This window comes from Tupaia chinensis, unplaced genomic scaffold (assembly GCF_000334495.1).
Source record: "Tupaia chinensis unplaced genomic scaffold, TupChi_1.0 Scaffold000054_1, whole genome shotgun sequence".
Classification (NCBI taxonomy): Eukaryota; Metazoa; Chordata; class Mammalia; order Scandentia; family Tupaiidae; genus Tupaia; species Tupaia belangeri.
Genome location: NW_006159512.1, coordinates 4,060,487 through 4,085,060, shown reverse-complemented (window position 1 = coordinate 4,085,060; position 24,574 = coordinate 4,060,487). Strand labels below are relative to the sequence as shown.

Genomic DNA, 24,574 nt, shown 5'->3' with positions numbered 1-24,574 from the left:
ATAGCAGGTACCTTCTTCATGTACTATTCCAGGTGGGAGGCAGAGCACACTCTCAGAGGGCCAACAGGCAAGCAAATTTTAATAGGCTTGATGTGATAGAAGGATTATTTACTTTGGTAGTTCTAAATCTACTGGCAAAATATTTGCAATTACTGTTCTCTAGGGGAAATCATTTGAGATATTACATTCTGTTCATTCTCTAGGGACAAGAAATCACAAATATATTGCAAGGACTCTACAGAACTAACTAATGAGTGAATTATTTTCAGCCATGTTTTTCAGAGCCAACATCACCATTAGGTGTCAGAGGAACAAATAAGAACGAGACATGTGGGAAGTCCTTGACTTTCATACAAGAGGATAAAGTCAGCGCATTAGTGCTATAAAGACAATGAAAAAAATGGTAAATGTGTTTTAGAAATAGTCTAAAAGACAGTAGAAATACAACAAAAAGATATCAAACAAGCATTTGATTCTTTGCTCTTTTCTTTAATTCTCCCCTATTTTCCACATGTAGCAGAGTCATACCCCACCCTGGTAATACATTAGGAATATTTCAACCTCAGTATCTTTTCTGATGCAGAGAAAATAAGATGAAATTATAGGTCATTGAAGAAGGTGTAAGAGAGCTTTGCAGCCTAATCCAGGTATCTATATTTGTCCTCCAGCGTACCAGTTCATTATACTATTTTTGTCCTAAGTTCCAAAGTATTACCTCTGCTACTCAGAATGCTGAAGCACTGCATAGTGACCTCAAAGTATCACTAGAAAACACAAAAAAGGGACTCTGACAGAAATAATATAGAGTGCAAAGAAGAAAAGATTGCTTATATCTCAATTTTAATGCCAATTTGAATACAAGTCCATCTTTATGTTCATACTAGGGTCCATTTCAGGTGAAGGGCTAGGGTAGCTTCAAAATGGGCACACTCGCTAGCAAATAATAGACATTCCATGTGTACTTCAAAATAAGTAACAGCTAATTGCAAAATTACATCAATTTCAATTACTTTCTTATTCTCATTTCCTTCGTGAGATTATTTGAGAGTATCTGTTTCTCTCTTAGAACCAGAGATTAATAGGAAGTAAGGGGGAAGGAAGGTAAAAAGCAAGAGGATTACAATTGGGTTGTTGAAAAGTCACGATGCATGTTTGCATAGAAAAACAGAGAAAATATACACCCGGACTTTCTTTTCCAACAACCTAATAATTTATTCAGAGCCTATTGTGTGTTAATGATTTGGGGGTCTACTTCCTTATTTCATCCTCAGAACAACTGAAGAGACACATATTATGAGAAGGACACCAGATTCGGAAATGCTAAGAACAGCCATGCAGCAGGTAAGTGACAAGGATGAATGCTAACCCAGTTCTGACTTTGAAATCCGTGCTATTTCTTGCTGGCTTGTTGTTTTTGTGGGAAGCTGTCTACTGCTTAAACTGTGTTTGGCTTTTTAGAACAGGAAGGCATTTAGCGACCAAACAATTATCTTGTCACTGTTTTAACATTTATCTGAATAAAGCTAGACTTTACATCTGTAGCTTGATAAATCTGACACTTTAAAAAAATTAACAAATAGATCAAATTAAATGTTTTTAAACATGCAGGGAACTACACAGACACAGCACTGCTCTGAACACCTTAGGCTGGGCATTAAAAGCTAATCAGTATTTAGTATTGCTATGACACTAGCAAGCCCAGAACTCTCTAGATGTTCATTACTCTTCAAATCAATCTGACAGCATCCCCAAGGCAGCAATGGCCTGGTTAACCAATACGAAATAAAGGAGGGCCTGAATTAAAGAACTCAAGATAAATTAATAAAATACCTGGAAAGGACGTAAATTCTTCCTTAGCTGGCTTTATTCTTTTTCAAAAGGCCTGTGTTTTTCAGAGTGTGTTCTCTGGATCCCCAAGATCTTTTTGAAGAGCTTCAGGGGCCATGGAGTGGACAAAGGGGAAACTCAGTAGAATACACCCACCCTCTATCCCCACCTGTGCCAAAAACTATATTTTTATCTGATTTATATGTTGAGGTTTTATGTTGAAAATATATATGGGGGGCAGATTCTACTACTTAAAAAAAAAGTTTAGAAACTTATGCTAGAATGTTTTGGCAACAATTAAATCATGTTAACACTTTCCTAAAAAAAAAAAAAAAACCAAAACAAAACAAAAAAAAAAAAAACCAAAACAAAACAAAAAAAAAAAAAACCAAAACAAAACAAAAAAAAAAAAAACCAAAACAAAACAAAAAAAAAAAAAACCAAAACAAAACAAAAAAAAAAAAAACCAAAACAAAACAAAAAAAAAAAAAACCAAAACAAAACAAAAAAAAAAAAAACCAAAACAAAACAAAAAAAAAAAAAACCAAAACAAAACAAAAAAAAAAAAAACCAAAACAAAACAAAAAAAAAAAAAACCAAAACAAAACAAAAAAAAAAAAAACCAAAACAAAACAAAAAAAAAAAAAACCAAAACAAAACAAAAAAAAAAAAAACCAAAACAAAACAAAAAAAAAAACTGGTGTTCTAATTATTATAGATCTGATAGCAGGTACCTTCTTTCTGCTAGGGAAAGTTAGTTGAAATACAAAATCTACCTTTACAAAAAAAGGAAAAAAGTAGTCATGAGATTTTTTTTTTTTTAAGTATGTTGTCATTACAAAAACTCTATAGCCACTTCTTGGCTTATTAGTGGTGGTGTTTATAAAACAGCACAGTTGATGGCACTGTGTGTACCCCAGCACACCCTGAACCAGGTCAAGATAAATAACACTAATGCATTACTCGAACAGCATGTTTGTTTCCTATGAGGAACTTCTCTTGCTACTACTTCATTCTTGAGGAAAAAGAAGATCCCCTGGTTACTTGTATAACAAGGCAGATCAAGACAGCACCTCTTACGACCTTGGGAGTCATATTTAGAGATGAACTATGCTCCTAATTCAGGCTGTACTCATTAACCTCGGCCACCTTTCACAGCATGAAATAGGATCAATGATGTTCCACAGTAAAGATTCCCAAAGTCTATTGACCGTAATTTTCCCATTCTTTGGAAAGAACACATGCTTTGGGTTCAGACATATCTGAGTTCAACCGCCAGCTCTTTCACTTACTAGCTATTAGATTAGGTTATTTAACTTCTTCAAGCTTTATTTAATCTTTTAAATGGAGGTACTACCATCTCCCAGACAGGATTGTTGTGGGGATTAAAGACAAAGATGGCAGCCAACACTTACATGGCATCTACTAGGCACATGCGCTCCACTAGGGACTTACACAGATTTACTATAACCATGTCCCTTCTGCAGGTGTGGAAGTACCTAGAGGCAAATAGAGTTTGAGACTAAATAATATGACATGTAAAAGGTCAACTGCAGAGTTTCTAGACAAGATCATGTTTTCAAAAGGATGTTTCAGCTCCCCTTCCTCCTGCCATCTTCTCCACCCTGAAATGGCATGACCATATATATAGATTAAAAATAAGAATGAAAGGGGGACCAGCAGTTAGCGTAATGGCTATGTCGCTGGACTCCCATGTAGTCGACTGCAGTTTGAGTCCCGGACCCGGTGGCTTAAGCTCACGCCAGGCACGTGTGTGTGCGTGCCCAGGATCCCAAGAGGAGAATGGAGGAGAAGGGATTGCGGGATGGCCATCCCCCCTGGGGGGTGATTTCTCGCTTTCTATCTCTCTGTCTCTCTCTGTCTTTCTGGCAAGCGCACGTGCCCTAAAGCAAAAACCTCTTAAAAAAAAAATCATAAGAACGAAAATGAGGGCTCAAGAAATTAGATTCAAAATAACTCACTGGATGTCACTGAGAAGTGATTCAGTCTCTTCAGCCACAGATGCACAGACCATCATCAAAGCAGGACCGCTATATGAAATGATGCAGGTACACGTACAAACACAAAGGGCCAGATTATAGGATCATAGGATATCGATGACCCAATAATCTTTTAACCCCTGAGCTCTCATTTCAGGTGCTCTCTTTCATATCTTAGAACATAAAAGACTATAACATAAATACAACATCTAAAGCATGAATGCCACTTTAGAGTCTCTACAGTGTTTATCTATAAATCCTGAAAAGAATTTAGAATCTAGAAAAGAAATCTAGAAAAGAAAGACTAACAAAACCAAAACAACAGTAACAAAAGGCTAGGTGATAAATGGTCTCTGGAAAGGACTGGGCATTGGTAATATCCTAAAGAAATAAAGAGAAGGTTCAGGATAGCCTGTGAATTACAGACTTCACAGTGGTTGGCTTAATACAGTAAATGCTCACACATGTAAACACAAATACACCTGATTCATGGCCTGTGGCACTTTAAGACATGACTCCCAATATACCTGCAGAAGAAAATCTCTTAAAATTTTTACCTCTTTAAATATTCAGATTTTAAAATGGTGGTGGTTCAACAGCAGGGTTTTGGTTTTAATTGATGCTATTGTACATAAGATTTGAGTAGGCACTCACCTTTTTAGACTATATGTAGAAGGTTTGAATATTAGCAAATCCAAAGCATAAACTCAATAGTAAAAATGCTTTGTGGCCTTGTTTTCATTCCATCGAATTCAGTCTGTCTCCAAGTTCTCGTTCCACTAGCTCAGTGAATGATTTAGCTCAGTCATCGTGACATGCCCACTCTATGACCTCATATATCTGGCATTGGGCAAAGGTTCTGGGACTTTATAAAGAACACAACATTTGGAGAGACCAGCCAGGTCTCATGCCACACTGGCTACTGCTTAACCACCTACTTTCCAAGTCTAGAGTGGAAATCACTTATTCACTTACTCATTAGCAAGTAGTTATTAAGCACCTACCTACTTTGTGCTCTTTTCAAGGTACTGGAGATGCAAGAGAGATAAAGGAAGATAAAGCCCAGCTTCAGTGGCTCAGGCAGTGAGGTGCGGCCTTGCAATGCCAAGGCCGTATGGAAAGCTGCGGTTTGGATCCTGGGTCAATCTGAAACATCCAGGAGCACACATGTGCCTATGGCCTTGGCTGTCTAGAGGGCTGCGCGTGGGAGGGGATCGTGCTGTGACAGAATGGTGTTGAGGATGCCTGTTTCTATCTCGTGAAAGAAACAAAATAAGTAAACTTTAAAAAAAAAAATAGAAGCAGAAAGATGAGACTGCCATCTTTCCACAGCTTCTAAAGCCCCTTCTTCAGGATGGAGACTCCCTGCCCCAGTTGACAGCTCAGTGGCTCCAGTGCAGCCTCCCAGGCACACGACACAGCCATTCCGTCTCTTTCCACCCACCCTCCCAGAGGCCATGTTTCCTCGGCAGGACGCTCTGTGGGAGCTACTCTCCAATCTCCTTCTCAGTTTCAGCTTTTCCTAGCCAAACCTCAGCCCCTCAGAAGCTCAGGCTTTCAGGAAACAAAACCCAGAAACCAGAGGCAACAATGACAACAAAAACCTCTGCTGAAACAAAAATATTCAAGAGATTTGGCTGCCATCCTTGGATGGAGATGAAGGGTAAGAATAGAAAGGGAGGAAAAATACCATTAGGTGAAAATACACACACACACACACACACACACACACACACACACACAGATATCTTTGTATTATATAGTTCCACAAATAAATGTCTTTTCCTAGAAAGCAATATTTGTTTTCATTTTGAAAAACAAAATGTGATCTCTAAACATTTTTGTTTTTTCTGAATTGTACTTCGTAGCAAAATACTCACCACTGCTTTAGCATTATACCCAGCATAGTGCCTGGCAGGTCACAGATGAGGTGGATGGATGGCTGAATGGTAAAACTCTTTTCTGTCTTACAAACTGTACATCCAATATGTGAGATCCATAAACCAACTTGAGTATGGCCATTCTGAGCATGTTTAGAACAGATGTGGCTATGCTTAAGGCATGCACACTACAGGTGAAAAGACTGTGTAGGTAATTTATGATGTAAGAGCATGATGGGGGAAATGTGGCATCAAGATGTAAAAACATAAGAATAAAGATTTTTAAACATAAAGGATTTTTATTCCCTGATCGTTTTCATTTAATTTTGTATTTAGCAGAAGAAGGGCTGCCATACAATTAAATATCAGTTCTATCAATATAATAACATACAGCCTTGGGGAGGTATATTCCCCCTTTTCAGCCATAAAATAAAGGAAGTAGTGTCTTCTAATACTGAGGGCTGTTTTAAGAATGAAAGACATCACTATAGCAGGCCTACCCTAGACATTCAATAAATACTTCACACACACACAAATTTAGCTTGATCTTTAAGGTTTTATGCATATGTGTATATTGTGTATACACACACACACACCCTACACATACACACATCTACATCTATATGTATCCATATATATTTTTCTCAATACAAAATTCTAATGAAACAGCTTAATTGTTCTATAATTCTGTTAATCTCAACAAAAATGGCTCTGAGGAAAAAAAACGGCTCTAGGAGAGGAGTAATACTAATGTTAAATATTATATTCTTTATATCATTACATGTTTGTCTCTCAAAGATTTCCAGATATAATAATCTAAGGTATAGCCTCTTAAAAAACCAAACTATATATTTTTATACTTAAAAATTTGGTGAGTTGGCTAAACCTCTAAACCAGGTTTGGAATCCAGGTAGAGACTGAAAGTAGGTGAATGACCCAACTCTTTCCTGTGAGACACAACCCAGCCTGTGGCAGCTTCTTAAATCTAATAAGAATAAAATTTGTTTCTTATTAGGAAAATAAACAGATTCATTCCAAAGCACTAGAAAACTCATAAGCCTAAGAAGATCTTAATTTGCACTTCCCTTTTTTTAAAAAAAAAAATTGCTATAGGATATATGTGCTTGCTAGAGATGAGAAAGAGGAAAGAGAGAGAGAGAGAGTGTGAGAAAACACCCTCTTAGTGGGAATGACCATGCCACAATCTCTTCTCCTCTATTTTCCTCTTGAGACTGTGGGCCCATGCTCATACATGTGCCTGACATGTTTTATAAGCCACCAGGTCCAAGACTCAAACTATGCAGTTGGCCATGTGGGATCTACCAACTTAACCACCATGACACCTGGCTAGCTCAATTTGCGTTTTAAAGTGAAATAATATTTCCTTTTTATTTTTAAATTTAAATAGTAAGTATTCATGAATTTATAGTCCTCTAATTGTTCATAAAGAGGCTACCATTCTAAACTATATAATAGCTATATACAAATACATAATACACCTTTACTAAGATCTGTTAATAAAAATTACTTCTCATGTATTAAGGTGTTGTTTTTTTTTAAATCCTTTCAGAACTGTTCAATCTATCATCTTTCAAGTCAAATGAAGTCATTACATAATTTTATAACTTACCATGAAAAGTTATTTTCTCTCCAATGTCTCTTAATTTGATTTTTATTCTCCTGGGGGAAATTTTCTTTTATTCATTAACCTAATATGAAGGGATTGCCCAGCCAGAACAAATAGCTGGTCTTCTTATATTTCTCTCATCTTCTTCACTTTCATTTCAATAGGTTTAAATCCTGTACCAAGTACGTTCATAAAGGAATTAAATGAAGGACAGAACAGCCTCCATTCTAGTCTGGTCTCTATTGTTTATTATGTTACCTCATCCCTTAATTTCTCCCACCATCAGTTGTCTACCTTATAGATGAAGACATTAATTATCTTATAAGGTCAAAAAGATAGTATAATGATAAGTGGGGATTCACTACCATCAAAATGCTTGAAATTATTCATAAGAAAATTAGTATAGAAATGCCATGTCTCAAAGCTATAAGTAGAATAAAATGCAGTGGTTCTTTATGCAGTGTTCTCTATATCTAAACCTCTCAAATCTGACATGATATAATGCTATTTGATATTAAAAAAAGGAGTATGTTTACCTTGAATTAGAACTATGATAAAGAAACATGAAATGACTTAGTATGTGATACTGAATCACTCATCCTTAATGCTAAATTTCTAACTTGGGTAAGTGTGTTGATTATGATCAAATAGTGAGTGAAAACACAAATAAAGGAGTCTGAGAAGAACAATTCTTGATTAATCAAAAGGCTAAGAAAAGAGGAGTTCACTCTAGGACACGACCCTTCTTCAATAACCATAGATGAGGGGACCAGCAGATGGTATAGGGGTCAGTTAGATTGCTGAATTCCCACATGGCTGATTGTGGTTTGAGTCCCGGACCCGATGGCTTGAAAATTATTCCACATGCAAGTGCGTGTGTGTCTAAGATCCACCCTGGGGGGTGATTTCTCACTTTCCCTCTCATTGTCTCTGTTTCTTTCTCTCTCTCTTTCTTTCTCTCTCTCTCCTCCCTCTGGCAACCCATATGCCCTCTGACAAAAACCTCTTAAAAAAAAACAAAACAAAAAAACCCCACGAAACTCCAGAAAGCTATTTTGAAGAATCAGTTCCTAATTTCAGCATACTGCATTAATATTATAGTACTACTTACATTTAACAGAAGAATATAGTATTTAGGCTTTTTAGAGATTTTTGTTTCATTGTGGTTAATTAAGGAATCTAAAAAAAAATTACAATACCCAGAGATTTACTAAGTATTACAGCATAATAAATATGTAGAATCGATTATTCTATACAGTTTCATCAAAGACCCCCAATATGATGTCACTGAGTTTCACAAGTTAAACACCTATTTCACTAATCAGTTCTTCTGGTCTCAAAATTATTTTGCACAGTAAAGACATCATTTTATTATTAGTTTTTAAAGCTTGGCATCTAAGGTTTCTAGTTTTATTACCCTTCCCATGTATTATAAGAGCTTCTCTTCTCACGGTGAATTTAAAATTTGAGTGAAACTTACTTTCTTGTATTGCATTAAGAATCTCTGAAAAGTCCACATCACTCTTTGGGCCGTCAGGTAGTATTTGCATATCCAGCTGGTAGCCTTGCAAATCCACACCTCCTTCTAGAGAAATGAAAGATATTCATGGAGTTTGTACTAGTTACCAGAGAGCCCGTTATTAGGGTCCCAAGGAGAAGCAATGTCAATATCTACAATGAACAGCTAGCTGGATTGCTAATGATCCTTCATCTTGAATGAGTGACTTCAAAAGAAAAAGAAAAAGAAAAAGAAAAAGAAAAAGAAAAAGAAAACATTCACAAGCCATTTGCTCCTTCTGAGGCCAAAACGGTATTTCCAATGCAAAAATAAAACAACTACTTGATCACAATGCACCATGCTTTATGGTATTTACTGGTAATTCCCTAGGTGAAAAATATAACATGTTAATCTCCACTCAAGGAAACTGAAAATTATTTTTAGCTTTCATAGAGATAAAAAGGGACACTCTACATAAATACTTTATAATATTATCTTCTTTGACATTATAATAATTCATCCTTAAGGAAGGAGTTAATACTCTTGATATCACAGAAAAACACAGTATCAGTAATTTTTTCCTTTCACAGTTGAATCTCCCTGCTGCATAATTTACTTTCAACTCTATCTGAATCCTTTTATTTATCCAATGAAGTAATTAAGCCTCTTGTACTAAGTTTGTTTGATGTATTTCGAGGGTGCTCTAAAGACAGGTTTTTATGCTGTTCCACAAACCTAAAGAACATTTAAGGAAGACAAATAAACTAAGATAGTAAAAAGTACCTTTATCATTAACCATAACAAACCTCCTACATTCTTAAAGCAACCAATAAGAACATCTCCAATTTAAGGAGTCTGCAAGGTCTACATATCAGTGCTAAACAGATAGCCTGACATATAAAATGGGCCAGACCCTAACTTCCAATACTTTCACAGAGTAATTCTGTAGCTTGGGAAATATACTTAGTCTTAGAAAAAAATCCTGCTTAAGGAGCCAGCAGATAGGTAGCCCAACTCCCACATGGCCAACCACAGTCTGAGCTCAGGCCAGGCACCTGTGCACAAGCACGCCCAAAATCCCAAGAGAAGACTGTGGGAAAAGGGATTGTGGTATGAACATATCCCCTGGGAGGGCGATTTCTCTCTTTCCTGTCTCTCTCCAGTCAGCACATGCCCTATGGCAAAAATTAAAACAACAACAACAACAACAAAATAACTCATTAATTTTTTTCTTTTAAATCCCACTTACATTTCTAAAATTCAAGAATGAGACCCAGTGACTACCTTACAGAGCCACTCATTCTAAAATGGAAACACAGATAAGTACCTTAATATAACAAAAGGTAAGCCTCTGTATACTGTAACCCCAGCACTTAGAACAGGGCCTGGCACAGAACAGGCCCACAACAAATGGAAGTTGAATGAATATGAGACTCTGCAGTAATTAGGAAATGGACAGTAGAGCGATAAGCTCAGATTCAGGGGCTAGAACAAAATTTAAATCCTTATCAGATATCACTGAACCTCTTTAAATCTTCATTTCTTCATCTATAAAATAGGGATGATAGTAATACCCTCATGGAGTAGCCATAGGATTAAAGAAAATAATGCACAAGGAGCTCTTAGCCATCACAGAGTCAGCACTCAATAAATGGAAGCTATTACTAGTATCATAATAGAAATTTATTATGGCAACACTGATATTTATATAGAGATTATCAAGCTATTGACCATGAGAATGAAGCCATAAATCAGTTCCTTGGGACCTCAGGATGTATTTTTGTGACAATCGGGAACTGCTGTCTAACACATCAGACCCAGTGAGTTTTTCAAATTTATGCCTGCAGTCACCTCATCATAATGTCTGAGGTTACCTGTGAGACAGGTCCTCAGACAGGACAAAGATGCCTTCCTGCTGGCCCAGAATTCAAATGGTTTATTTGCTTTTCTTCTTCCTTGGCCGGCCACTTCACAAAGAAAGGGAAAAGTTCTGATGTTTTGTTTGTTTGTTTGTTTTTTGTTTTTGGGGTTTTTTTTAGATTTCTAGAATGCTTTTTTTGTTTTCTATTTTATTTATAATTATTTACATTTAATTGCTATACATCTTTGTAGAGAATATGGATTTCCAAAGCATACATGCAGTATGTAATAATCAAATAAAAGATAATACCATATTCAATGTTTTTGACTACGAACACAAAAAATAATGGAAATAAAGTATTCTATGTACCACAACTAAGTGAAAAAAAAAGACATCACAAATCTTAACTCTATCTACCTATAAATATCTATATTTCAGAAAGAAAAAATGAAAGAAAAATTGGTAGAGCAAAAATAAGTTCTGATGTTTTTCAACCTCTCCTAAAGCTAGCCACCTTTGTTCTGCTCAGTGGTCAATGATCTCACAGTGAAAAAAAAAAAAAAGAAAAACCAGAAAAAAAAAGAAGAGAGAAAGAAAGAAAAGAAAAAAAAAAAAAGAAAGTAAAGCAAGAATATCCAATACTGCCTGTCAGGCAGGCTCTGTGCTATGTACTTTATTATCTCATTTAGTCTTTAATTCTGAAAAAGAGGTTCTTTGAGCTTAAGTAATTTGCCCACAGTCATCCCAAGGTGTCAAGATTTAATACCAATCCATGCTCTTCACGAGTCTTTAATATAACCGATATCCAAACAGCCACAAACACAGACTGTCAGAAGTCAGAGAACTGGGTTTACCAAATAAATTCAACAGAAGCCAACAAAAAAATCCCATATTCTCATACTTTAGATCAACACAAAAGATATTACAATAGAGGCCAGCGTGGAGTTGTGGTTAAAGGCGCTGGATTCCCACATGGCCAACCCCGATTAGAGTACTGGACCTATTGGCTTGCCTTCTCACTTTCTCTTTCTCTGTCTTTCTCTCTCTCACTCTGTCTCTCTCTGGTCAAATTGAAATAAACAGACGAATAAATAAATGTTAAATTAAATAATTCTTTTTTAAAAAGATATTACAATACACCTAAAAAACAAAGACTTCTTAAATAGATGAACAAATAGAAACTCAATTTATTTATTGTTTGTTTGTCATAGTCAGGTGCTCATAATTCATGCAGAAGTAGTTAAGACAACTAAATAATTGCAAATTTTATTAATCAAAGTTCCAAGTGCAACTATCTGTTGGAGTTTAGGACTACAGACTTTGTTAATCTTCCTTTTTCGAAAAAGAAGAGTGGAGGATATGAAGATAGAGATGTTCAGTACCTTACTGTGATTGTTGAGAAGTTTACCTAGGGACCAAGCACTGCTATTTTTATTCTAGCCTTCGAATTCATCTCTCCAGGGCTGAAATCACTTGGCTTTAGGAGGGTTTCTCTGTCATGAGCATCCTGCCTCAGTCTTCCAACTGGAATTTCATATGCATGCCACCATGTCTAAATCCTTCAGGTCTCCCCACATTGCCCAGGCCAGCCTTGACCTCTTGATTCTCTTTCCTCAAACTCTTGAGTCAATTGGATTACACCACACAACATCTTTAAGTTGGAGCAGGAGTCGAACCCAGCCTTCTGTGTGGTCCCAGTCACAAAGCACCTGTAGAGCTCAGTATCTTGGCAGAAGGCAGCATAACTTGGGCCAAAATAATTTACTTTGCTAATAGAGCAAGTGAGATGAAAAGTAAATAAAAGTAATAATGAAACTAAATGTAGGAATTTAAAAAAAAATAGGAACAGGAAACATGACTTAAGATAATAGTTATCGGGACCAGCAGTTAACGTAATGGCTATGTTGCTGGACTCCCATGTAGTTGACCGCGGTTCAAGTCCCGGACCCGGTGGCTTAAACTCACGCCAGGCGCATGTGCATGCGTGCCCAAGATCCCGAGAGGAGAATAGAGGAGAAGGGATTGCTGCGTGGCCATCCCCCCCGAGGGTGATTTCTTGCTTTCTGTCTCTCTGTCTCTGTCTGTCTGGTGAGCGCACATGCCCTATAGCAAAAAAACCCTCTCAAAAAAAAAAAAAATAATAGTTATCTCCAGAGGGCAAAGTAAAGGAAATAGGAGTAGGAACTCTCGTGGGTAGATTTAAGCCAATAAGAAAGAATTCAGAAAACTAAATAAATAAAATGAAAGTTAGTAAAAAAAAAAAAAATACACACACACACACGTATGTCTAGTATTGGTAATGGTGGATTCATGAATGATTTTTGTATTTTAAATAGGACTTAGTACCCAATAAAGAGTTCTTTTGCAGGACAAATACGCAAGTGTGTCAGAACCAAAAATCATGATTCATCAACATTGATGTACGTGTGACTATATGTATCAATATAGAAGTGTCAAAATATTAAAATTAAATGAGGAAGTTGAGAAAGTATAACATGAATCTGCATTGAGGATAGAGAAGGACGATGTTTCATTGGAAGCAGTATCTAAGTTGACATATGAAAGCCTGCATTCGTGGGGAATCTGGTGGCAGGGCAGAAAATAGTAGTTATGTTGCTCTGGAAGGCTCTGTGAAGTCCTGAGCCTGGAAATGACTGGAAAGAAGCCTAGCGTGACTGAAGCCTAGACAAGAGCACACAGATAGGCTGGATGGCAAGGGCCAGACGTTGCAGTGGGAAGCTGAAAAGTGGCATGACTGGGTATAATTCTAAAAGATGACTGTTCTAAAACACTTACAACTGAATGTTACTGGAAGTAGAGAAACCAGATAGAAGATATAACATGAGACCATGGAAACTCCTGTAAAAGACAGTGACTACTGCGACCGCGGTTCATGTCCCAGACCCAGTGGCTTAAAACTCACGCTGGGCGGGTGTGCGTGCGTGCCCAGGATCCTGAGAGAAGAATAGAGGAGAAGGGATTGTGGCTTGGCCATCCTCCCTGGGGGGTGATTTCTCACTTTCTGTCTCTCTGTCTCTCTCTGTCTGTTTGGCAAGTGCACACGCCCTATAGTGAAAACCTCTCCAAAAATTAATTAATTAATTAATTAATTAATTAATTAAATAAAAGGCAGTGACTACTGAAAATGAGCATACTTAATAAAAAAGAAGACTCCAGGAAAACTATCACCATGACCTTAGGGTGTTTGGCATGAATGGATGGAAAAATGAAGTTACCACTTACAAAGACAAAGGAATACTGAGAGGACAGTAGCTTTGAAGAAAAGGTATTAGAATCTAAGAATTGAATTTAAGTCTAAGAAGCTTACTGCACACACAAAATGAGACATCAGTAGGCAAATTTATAGACCAGCGTGGAGTTTACGGAAGTGTCAGGAATGGAAAAGCAAATTTGAAAATGATCAGAATATCTGAGGGAACTTCAAAGCTCATGAAAAAATTAAATAGGTTTATGTGTGTGCAAAAAAAAACAAAAATGAAATCCATACAATATTTTTTCAGAATGCACATTTCCATGAACTTTTTGAAGACCCCTTGTCTGCAATATTTGTTTTTTATTTTTTCTTTATTCATGATAGAGGACATGCATGTGCGAGTGAAAGTGAAGGAGAAATTGTGCACCCTCCATAGAGTCTAGTCACACTGCAATCCTTTGCTTCCAGTCCTCTAGCCCACTGCATGCTGGACACTTATGTATGTGCCCAGAGTGTTTCAGTCTGACTGGGCCCAAGATTCAAACTGCAGTCACTCTGTAGCATCCACGTCTCTTGAGCAAAGCACGACCACTGTGTCATGAAGTTGAACAATATGGAGCATTTAAACGTCATGATATTGACAGAGAATTGGCAAGAAGTCCATGTAAATTGAATGCAATCTAAGTCCTTGGACTCCCCAACATGGATGAAACTAAAAAACCAAACCAAACAAAAATCTTTTGATCTGAAGACCAGCAGGTGGAGTTGATGGTTAAGGCACTGGACACTCCCACATGGCTGACCATGGCTCGAGTCCCAGACCTGGTGGCTTGTTTTCTCACTTTCTCTCTCTCATCAAATTAAAATAAATGAGTGGATAAATAAAATTAAATAATTATTTAAAACAAAACAAAAATATTTTGAAAGTTACCAGTTGTATAAACGATGTATTATAACAAATAATCAATACAAATTTTAATCATGGAAAAAATCATGTGCTTGTGTACGCAGTGGGTGTGTAATAAAAATATAAGAATTATGAAGAAATGATTCACAAAAATGTCAGGATACTGCATATACCTCTGAGAAAGGTGTGGAAAAAATGAGAGGGTTAAAAGCATACAAATGCCTTTTAATTTTGGCTTTCAAGTGTTATTTCTAACAAAGTCAGTCTGAAACATTGGAATATTGATTGAATGGCTAGTAAATTAGAAATTAGACAAAATGACGTAGTGTGTTTAGAGAAGTCTATTTAGGTGTTTGTCATCGGAATAAATGGAGTAGAAAGCCATGATTGAGGAAGGTTGTAACTTTTAAGGGTTTTATTTTGTTGTTGCTATGAATTTGTTCTTTGTTGAACAGTTTTATAGGAAGTAGTGTATGAAATCATGCCTTTCAGTGTTTATGACAGGGTAGCTTTTGATAGGAAAGGAATAATTTTATCATTATTACTGAAGTAGAAATAAGATGTTATAGATTCAATTAAATTGGTCTATTTGTTCTTGGCAAGATTGTCTAGTCCCCATATTTTGGCTCATAATTTCTCTAAAGCATGTGGCAAAGCCAAGAGTTGAGTGTTACAGTGATGGGGAACATTAGAAACTTGGGGAAAATGGGAAATAGTAGATTGTGAAAAATAGGAGAGAAAATTATAGAAATATTTTAAAATTTTTACGTGATCTTACAGCTTAGTTGAGGTTATTGGTAACAAATTATATATTTTTCCAGCAAAACACAGATGCTTGCCTTGAGTTACAAGTGATTATACAGTTGATTTATTCTGTTTATGCAAACGTGTCCAAAGTTAGAAGAGGCCATGATCTGAAAGGAGAACATGGAACCCGAGGTGTTGTCTCAGTTATTTTAGGGCACTCTTTGCAAATAGTTGAGCATTATCAGAAACCTCTTTTGTTGCCTCTGATGATCTGCACGGGCACTGATTGATAGTACATGACTTGATTTGTATTATTTCGAGTGTTTCCTTTCAAGTAGCTAAGGCATGAATGTTAACCTATTCTCTGAGAGGCTAGAAAATGAATGTGGGGTTCTGAAGGCTTGCTAGTTGACGCTGCTCAACCAAGTTTGTATCTGCTTTCCAAACGGCAATGCTCTAGCACCCTGAGTAGACCTGACATAGAAGAAATTTGGGCGTTGGATGGATTCCAAGTTTTGCCAGTTTCCCCACTGAACATTAGTCTTGGTTTGTTAGAGCTTGGCCTATCTCATGGCAATGTGTCTATAAAAGTGTCTGTTCTAGGGTCTGGCAGGTGGTGTGATGGTTAAAGGCACTGGATTTCCACATGGCCAACCATGGTTCAGGTCCTGGACCTGGCCACTTGTTTTCTCACTTTCCCTTTCTATCTCTCTGTCTCTCTCTCTGGTCAGATTTTATAAATGATAATAACAAATGGAATTAAATGAAATAATGTGTTTTTTTGGGGAGAGGTTTTTTGTTATAGGGTGCGTGAGCTTGCCAGAAAGAAAGAGAAAGATAGAGACAGAAAGTGAGAAATCACCCCCCAGAGAGGATGGCCACGGCACAATCCCTTCTCCTCCATTCTCCTCTCAGGATCTGAGGCACGCATGCACACGCACCCAATGCGAGTTTAAGCCACCGGGTCCAGGACGAAGGTCAATTACATGGGAGTCTAGCGACACAGCCATTATGCCAACTGCTGGTCCCAAAAAACTCTTTTTTTTTTTTTTTTTTAAAAAAAAGAATGTATCTATTCTAAATGCTACATGAAGTTGAAGCAGTTTCTCATTTATTATTTTTCTTCAAACCCAATAACTAAATCTACTGTCTGGACTTTAGACTGTTAAAATAAGTAAGTAAATAAAATCCCACAAATTTTAAATAATTTTAAGTTGAACAGCATAGAAGTATAAAAGATCACAAAAAAGATACAGGAGGAATCATTAAAATATCTATAAATAATATTCAATGACATGGGAAAACATTAAAAATATAATGGGAAAAATGAGGAAAACGAACATAAGAATTCAAGTTGGGTATAGACAAGTCCAAAGTATGTATTTTTTTAAAAAATTCCTTTTAGATTACTAGAGAAATGTATAGGAAGAAAATATTCCAAATCAGTATAAAACTGATCTTTCAACTATAAAGTTATGGGTAAATATTTTTATTTTTTTTCTATGTTCTTCACAATAATCATAAAACATTTTTATAACTTTCAAGATATTTAAAAATTCTGACTGGGACAGTGAAAGATAATACCTCTTCTGAGTTTAGAATTTAAGACCTAAGTGCTACTGATATTAAACCATAGACATTAAGTATCCAATTTAATCAAAAGATTCTCTAAATTAATATAGTTCTTATAATAAATAAATAAAATTGTCTCCAAATTGCATGTGCAACATTCTTTTCATGGTAAACATCGAGATCATATTTAGAATTTCTAAAATATAAGGTGTTTTTCTTCCTCTACTCTAGAAATACAGAATACTCTTTCATGAAGTAAAATATAATGGTCTGGATCTACTGGCAGCAAGCTATTCGTTAAAGTCTAACACTGGAAAGCAGGGGATGCTATAGAACAAGGACTTTTGTAAACTTCTCTTTTTTTTTTTTTTAATGTTTTTTGGCATAAGGCATGTGTGCTCACCAGAGACAGAGGAAAAGTGAGAAATCACCCCCCAGGGGGATGGCCACACTGCCATCCCCTCTTTTCCCTTCTCCCATAGGGACTTTTGGCATGCAAGCACACAGGCCAGGTATAATTTTCAAGCTGCTAGGTCTGGAACTTAAATGGTAGAGTTGACTATGTGGGACTCCACAGCACCTTAACCATCATGCCACCTTTTGGCCCAGTAAACTTTCTTAACTGACGGGTCATCAGTGTGCAAAGATATTTTCAAATGAATCCTTAAAGATAATCTCCACCTTTCGCATATACTGTCCACGTTTAAGAGACTAAATAACTTCAATATATAAAAAGTAGTATGCTTACCTTATACTTTTGATATTTTTCTACTTATTGATAGCCACATCACCTTTTTTTTTGTAGAGGTTTTTGCTATAGGGTACATGCACTCGCCGGAAAGACAGAGATAGAGGGACAGAAAGGGAGAAATAACCCCTCAGGGGGGATGGCCATGCCACAACCCCTTCTCCTCCATTCTCCTCTCGGGATCTTGGGCATGCACACACATACGTCTGGTATGAGTTTAACGCACTGGGTCTGGAACTCGAACCGTGGTCGACTACATGGGAATCCAGTGACACAACCATTACGCCAACTGCTGGTTCCCGAGCCATATCATTTTAAGGTAGTTTCTAAAAAGTTAAGAATCTGAGTTCTTCTGTTTTTTGTTTTTTTTGTTTTGTTTTTGTCTTTGTTTTTCGAGAGGTTTTTGCTATAGCGCACGTGTGCTCACCAGAGAGACAGAGAGAGACAGAGAGACAGAAAGCGAGAAATCACTCCCTGGGGGGATGGCCATGCCACAATCCCTTCTCCTCCATTCTCCTCCCAGGATCTTGGGCACGCACGCACACACACGCCTGGCATGAGTCTAAGCCACCTGGTCCGGGACTCGACCTGCGAACGACTACATGGGAGTCCAGCAACACAATCATTACACCAACTGCTGGTCCCAAGAATCTGAGTTCTTCTCTATGGTCATAGATGTCTCTGACCTTTGATCAAAACACAAAGCTCTGAAAGCCTAGACAATATGGTGAAGATACCATGGCTTCAACTTAAAAATACTTTTAAATAATCCCACAGGGTCTCAGTAACTGACATGCAACTACATGCCATCCTAAGGAAATGAAATAATTAAGTTACATTAAAGAGGGAAACTAAAAAGATTTCTAAAGCTGTAGAAATCATATTGAATAATTTAAAAAAATAGCTATGAAATCCATGTGATCTCCTAATCTGTCTTTAGCTCTTTTCCTACACTCAATGGATCAAAGTGATCATACTCAACTCTTAATTGTGATTCTGTAGCCTGAGTAATGTTGAAAGTAGTTTCAATTAAAGTAACCTTGATAACAGCACTTACATATAATAAAACGTTTTCATCTTGCAAATGAAAATTAAAAATTTGTTTTAGATCTGTATCTAATTTATATGGATTTTATCTAAGCGCTTATATATAAGAGGAACAAAAAATTAGTTTTTCAATTGGCAAATATGTCAATACCTTTCCCTTTCGATTTCTGTCTATAGAAATCCCATTCTACTAGTAAGGCCCATTTCAAATTCTCTGCTTCAGGAAGCATTTCTTGATGCTGATAAGTAAATGCCATTTCCATCCACTGGACCCACATGGCTCTATTTGATCTTTTCGTTGGTATATCTTTTCCATAAAAAATAAGGTATGGAAAGTACCTAAAATAGTATAGAGTAGACAGAGAAAATTGAGTTTCTATTTCTCCCCATCTAGATTTCTTCCTCTTTGCTGACACCTTCAAACAGAAAGACTGTAACACACGAGGCCTGAGACCAAATTACATCCACCTTTATCTCCTATAAAACCTAGAACAAGGGCATGAATGTATTAGTACAGCAATACAATTAATCTAAAAGAGCTCAGTTAATGCTTTTTTACTATAATTTCAATAGATATAGGCTAAGAAAATGCTCCAGTTTTCCTTCTTAGTCCACAGTTTAAGGCATCTGGTTAGGTTATTTGTAGATTACTGTGACAGACATAAAGCCTATATTTTTACTCTCTATATAAAATGGTTTTAAATCTTATAAAATAATAAGTGGAGAAAAATCTCAAAGAACCAAAGAGCTTATAATGAGAATCCACAGCTCTCCCTTTTATAATCCAGTATTCTTCCTCCAATGTGACCACTTTTAAGAGTTTCTGTTGGAGGGACCAGCAGTTAGCGTAATGGCTATGTCGCTGGACTCCCATGTAGTTGACCGCGGTTCAAGTTCCGGACCCGGTGGCTTAAACTCACGCTGGGCACATGTGCGTGCGTGCCCAAGATCCCAAGAGGAGAATGGAGGTGAAGGGATTGCGGCGTGACCATCCCCCCTGGGGGGTGATTTCTCACTTTCTGTCTCTCTGTCTCTCTCTCTCTGTCTGGTGAGCGCATGTGCCCTAAAGCAAAAAAAAAAAAAAAAGTTTCTCTTGGATATTTCTGTTAGATACTTTGTTTCTTGATGTATCAAATATATACATTAAGTATTGTTTACTGCTATGACAGTTAACATAACTTACATTACTGTTCCTTTGTATTTGCCTCCATTCCCCCCTAAATCACTCTTCCTATTCTAATGCATTGCTTAGTTTAATAACCTTAAGCAGGGTCAGCAGGTGGTGTGGTGGTGAAGGTGCTGGATTTCTCACGATCAACAGTGATTCAAATCCTGGACCCAGCAGCTTGAAAATCATGCTGGGCACCTGTGCATGTGTGCCCAAAATCCCAGGAGAAGAATGGAAGAGAAAGAACTGTGGTGTAGCCTTCCTCCTAGAGGTGATTTCTCACTTTCCCTATCACTGTCTCTGTGTCTTTCCAATGAGTTCATGTGCCCTATGGCAAAAACAAACCAACACCAAAAAATAAATAAATAAATAAATACAGACATGTATACCTTAAGAAAATTAATTTCCATTTCTCATTCAGTTTAGACAGATACTATATTTGCAAATTAACACAAAAATGGTATGAAAAGCACATTTTGGAACTAAACTGACCTCTATTTGAATTTTACTTTTAAGTGAGCTTGAGCCACTAAATAATGAGCTCAATAAACCTCTTCACCTATACAGTGAAAAGGATGGAATGTTTTGGAGCTATAGTAAAATGTATAGAAGTATATATAAATAATTTGGTCTATAATGTTAGATCAGGTTGAGTCACCTAAATTTTCATATAACATATTCTTTCTCTGCCTTTTCCAGATTTGAGACCAAAGCTAAAAAATAAAAATGATTCAGTAAAAACAAAACAAAAAACCCGGCAAAATACTCTAACGTGAGACTTGGAATAATTACTTCATTTTAAAACAGAAATATAGGAGATTCTGACAAATCACATCTTACTTTTCCCATGTAATAGAAAAGATGGGGAATAAGTATGGTAGGCCTAAGGGGAACAATGATATTATCTATAACTTCCTCATAATATATGATGCTATATCAGAGTTTATGTCTACATTCTATTTATATTCTATACACAAAAATTGGTAGTTCCAATCCTGAGAGGTATATTCACTACAAACCCCAAATATAGCACTTTTTTTTTACAGGGTAGGCAGAGGTGATATTTCAACTTAAGTTAAACATCTAAAATAAATCTTCACATGTAATAATTTTGTCCTTAATAGACATCATTTTTGAAATTGGGAGTTTTGCTTGAAATCCTCATAGGTGGGCCCAGTGTTCCGATGACAGTGTGAGGATGGAGAACAGCATTAAGAAGGAACAGGTACATTTTGTCTTCACACACCTTCCCGGCATCAGCCAGTGTTCAAGATAAATCTTGGAAGAAGACAGAAAGGAAATGAATTTGGTTCTTCTGAAATTGCAAACCTTAGATTTGCAGGAGGGATATTCCACGGATTCTGTAAAATGTTTCCACCTCTATTTCTTAACTTTATTTATAGTGCTTATTAAAATCTATTTAGGATGCCGTCGCTAAAAAGGCTTCATAATAGAGTCTTCCTAAGTGCTACCATAAAGTATCAGACATGCCATGGTCTATTACATCATTCGGGATAAATAAGTACAGCGCTAGTCATGTCCTAAGTTCAATCTTTTACGGAAGCAAGTATGGCTTGTACGAGCAGGAATAAACTGATTCACCCACACCAGTCACTAGAAGGCGAAAGCTATTTCCTCAAGTCTTAACACTAAGTAGTCCTAATGTCCCCATTCTAGTCAGGACTAGAGAATCGTATTTAGCTAATAGCAGGTGGGTGTTTCTCAGGTCTAAAATGGTAACAAGAATTCCACTGCTTCAGTGAATAATGGCCAATCTTCAACAAAATTGCTTGCCTGTTTCCCAGGATTGCCAAGATCATGTTCTTCTAGGTTATATAATCCAGCCCTGCACAGAAAGTTCCAAAGAAGGCCTGAGAGTCAGAACTGTGAAGAGCAGGAAAAACTTGTGAACAGTTTACACAGGGCTCCATGGTGTCTTCCAATGTCTTAGACACTGAAGCCTACTGCTATGGACTCTTGCAGGTGAAAGAAAGAAACTCACAATTAGGAGGGGTTAAGTGTATAAACGAACAGATTTTTCACTTCACTACACTGTTGTTTACTCTCTTAACTTGAATGATATGCCCTGATGTACAGGAGGGCTTAGAGTGAATGGAGGAAGTAATAAGGCTCTCGCAAGATAATAAGCTTCATAAAAAGCTAGGATCCTGCCCATCTTTTTTTTTTGGAGAGATTTTCACTGTAGGGCGCGTGCGCTCGCCAGACAGACAGAGAGAGACATAGAGACAGAAAGCGAGAAATCACCCCCCAGGGGGGATGGCCACGCCACAATCCCTTCTCCTCCATTCTCCTCTCGGGATCTTGGGCACGCACGCACACGCGCCCGGCATGAGTTTTAAGCCACCGGGTCCGGGACGCGAACCGCGGTCGACTACGTGGGAGTCCAGTGACATAGCCATTACGCTAACTGCTGGTTCCCAGGATCCTGCCCATCTTGTGCATCAGTTTCTAAGCTCCAACTCAGACAATATAGCACAGTGGATGCTCATTACTAACTATCTACCATGGTTAAGGGCTTGAGTCCCAACCTAGTTACAGGTGTATAATCTTGAACTAATTACTCATATCTCTCCAAGCATCTTAAATATTAGCCTGAGGCCCTTATACAAAACATAATACTCTTCCCGGAAATTAATCATTTGGTTTTCTTTGTGGCTGTCTTTTCTATGGCTTTTTGTCATTCACTTTGTGTGCTCAAATGGGTCTGAAAAGAGTTCTCTGAAAATTGCCTCTAAATGCTTCATATAGGTCAAACTATGTGTATGCATCCCTCAGCACTGGAAAAAGGAAACACAAATGAGAAAAGAATTCAGGACATATTTTTAGAAAACACAATTTTGTTACTCACCAAATGACAGCAAGGCCCAGATACCAAGGTCCACATTTGCCAAGGCCCAAAATAGCTTGTTTTCCTAAGCACCCCCTATTTACTACCCTCACATCACACATCTAAAAAAAAACCCCACTTACACAGGAAGAGATTCAAATGAAAGATGATTAGCGTTATTTCTAACCCAATGCACTAACTGTTCTGAAAGACACAACTTTGACCTTCAACACAATGAGAACTAAAGCGCAAGTCCAAAGTAACCTTTATTGTTTTTTTTTTTTTTTTTTCCTACATGACTTCAAAGTCCTGTGGAAGACTTTATCACTTCACAGATAGGAAAACAAATGGTTTATTGCATCGAAGTTCAAATCTAGTCAAGTCAGCAGACAGATTCCTTAGCTCAGTATGCAAGCTTCGGCCATACTTCTCGATCAGACGTTTTTAGATAAGAGGGTGAGAAAACACCACAACAGCACATTCGACTAATTTTCACGTGCAAGAAAAAGGCATGGTCACTGTGGGAAAAACATCTACAAGAAATTAAAGATGTAGGTTCTAGTCAGGCTCCATCAATTCCTAATTTTGTATTTTGGGGCAAGTTCTTTCATTTTCTGCGCCATAGTAAAACAGGGGTCATTCCAATTTGCAGACCGCGGGGAGAACTAAGTGGGGAAATAGGACAGGACATCATCTAAATGTAAGGTGATTATTATTCTATGGACTGGCGATGGGGCGGCCTTTCTCTCTCTCTCTCTTTTTTTTTGGAGAGGTTTTTGCTATAGGGCATGTGTGCTCACCAGAAAGACAGAGTCAGAGAGACAGAAAGTGAGAAATCCCCCACTGGGGGGACAGCCATGCCACAATCCCTTCTCCTCCATTCTCCCCTCAGGATCTTGGGCGTGCATGCACATGCCTGGTGTGAGTTTAAGACACCGGGACTGGGACTCAAAATACGGTCCGCTACATGGGAGTTCAACGACATAGCCATTACACCAACTGCTGGTCCCTTGACCTTTCTCTTATTTGCCTAAAGCATGAGCTGCATCTTGATCCACATCGTGGCTGCACTAGAGACAAGCCTTTCTTAACTGTCTCTCTGTAAAATCTTTTCTTAATTGCTCCTCTCCTTCCCCTTTCTCCATAATCTACTCCTGGTTAAGAGAGAAAACTACCACTGATTAAAAGACAAAACTATTACCAGTTTAGGGACAAAATAGGATATGAAAAGTACTTGCTTAGTCTGGTCTGTTCCCTACTCTGAGACTAAGCCTGGACATTGGTTACAGAAAGCAATCTTTGAAACTCGGGGAATGAGTTTTGTAATATCAATATCAGAAAAAGGGAGGATAAAAACACAAACACCAGTGCACGGAAGATCGAAAAGAAAAGCTACTAAGTGAAGCATCGCTTTTACAGAAAGAAAGAATTACCTGAGAAAGTGACTACTTCTGATTTCTTCTGTGTTCAGCAGAACTTAACATCCCTTCTTTAGTAAGGCCTTCTTAAGCTAAGGTTCGAACTGTTGCAGGGCTTTGGATTTACAATTTCCAAGGCTTTGTTATGCTAACTTGCTGGAAAAAATTGGTACTAAGTTGTTTGAAGAAGAAAGCAACAGTATATTGAATGA

General features: G+C 37.3%; 1 protein-coding gene across 1 annotated transcript in view; it reads right to left on the bottom strand.

Annotated features, from left to right (window-relative positions):
• LOC102482021 (anoctamin-4) overlaps nt 1-24,574 on the bottom strand; it is a 247,596-nt gene that overhangs the window by 207,088 nt on the left and 15,934 nt on the right. The window contains exon 2 of the mRNA XM_027775698.1: nt 8,815-8,919. Coding sequence (XP_027631499.1) covers nt 8,815-8,919 — 105 coding nt within the window. The remainder of the gene's footprint in view (nt 1-8,814; nt 8,920-24,574) is intronic.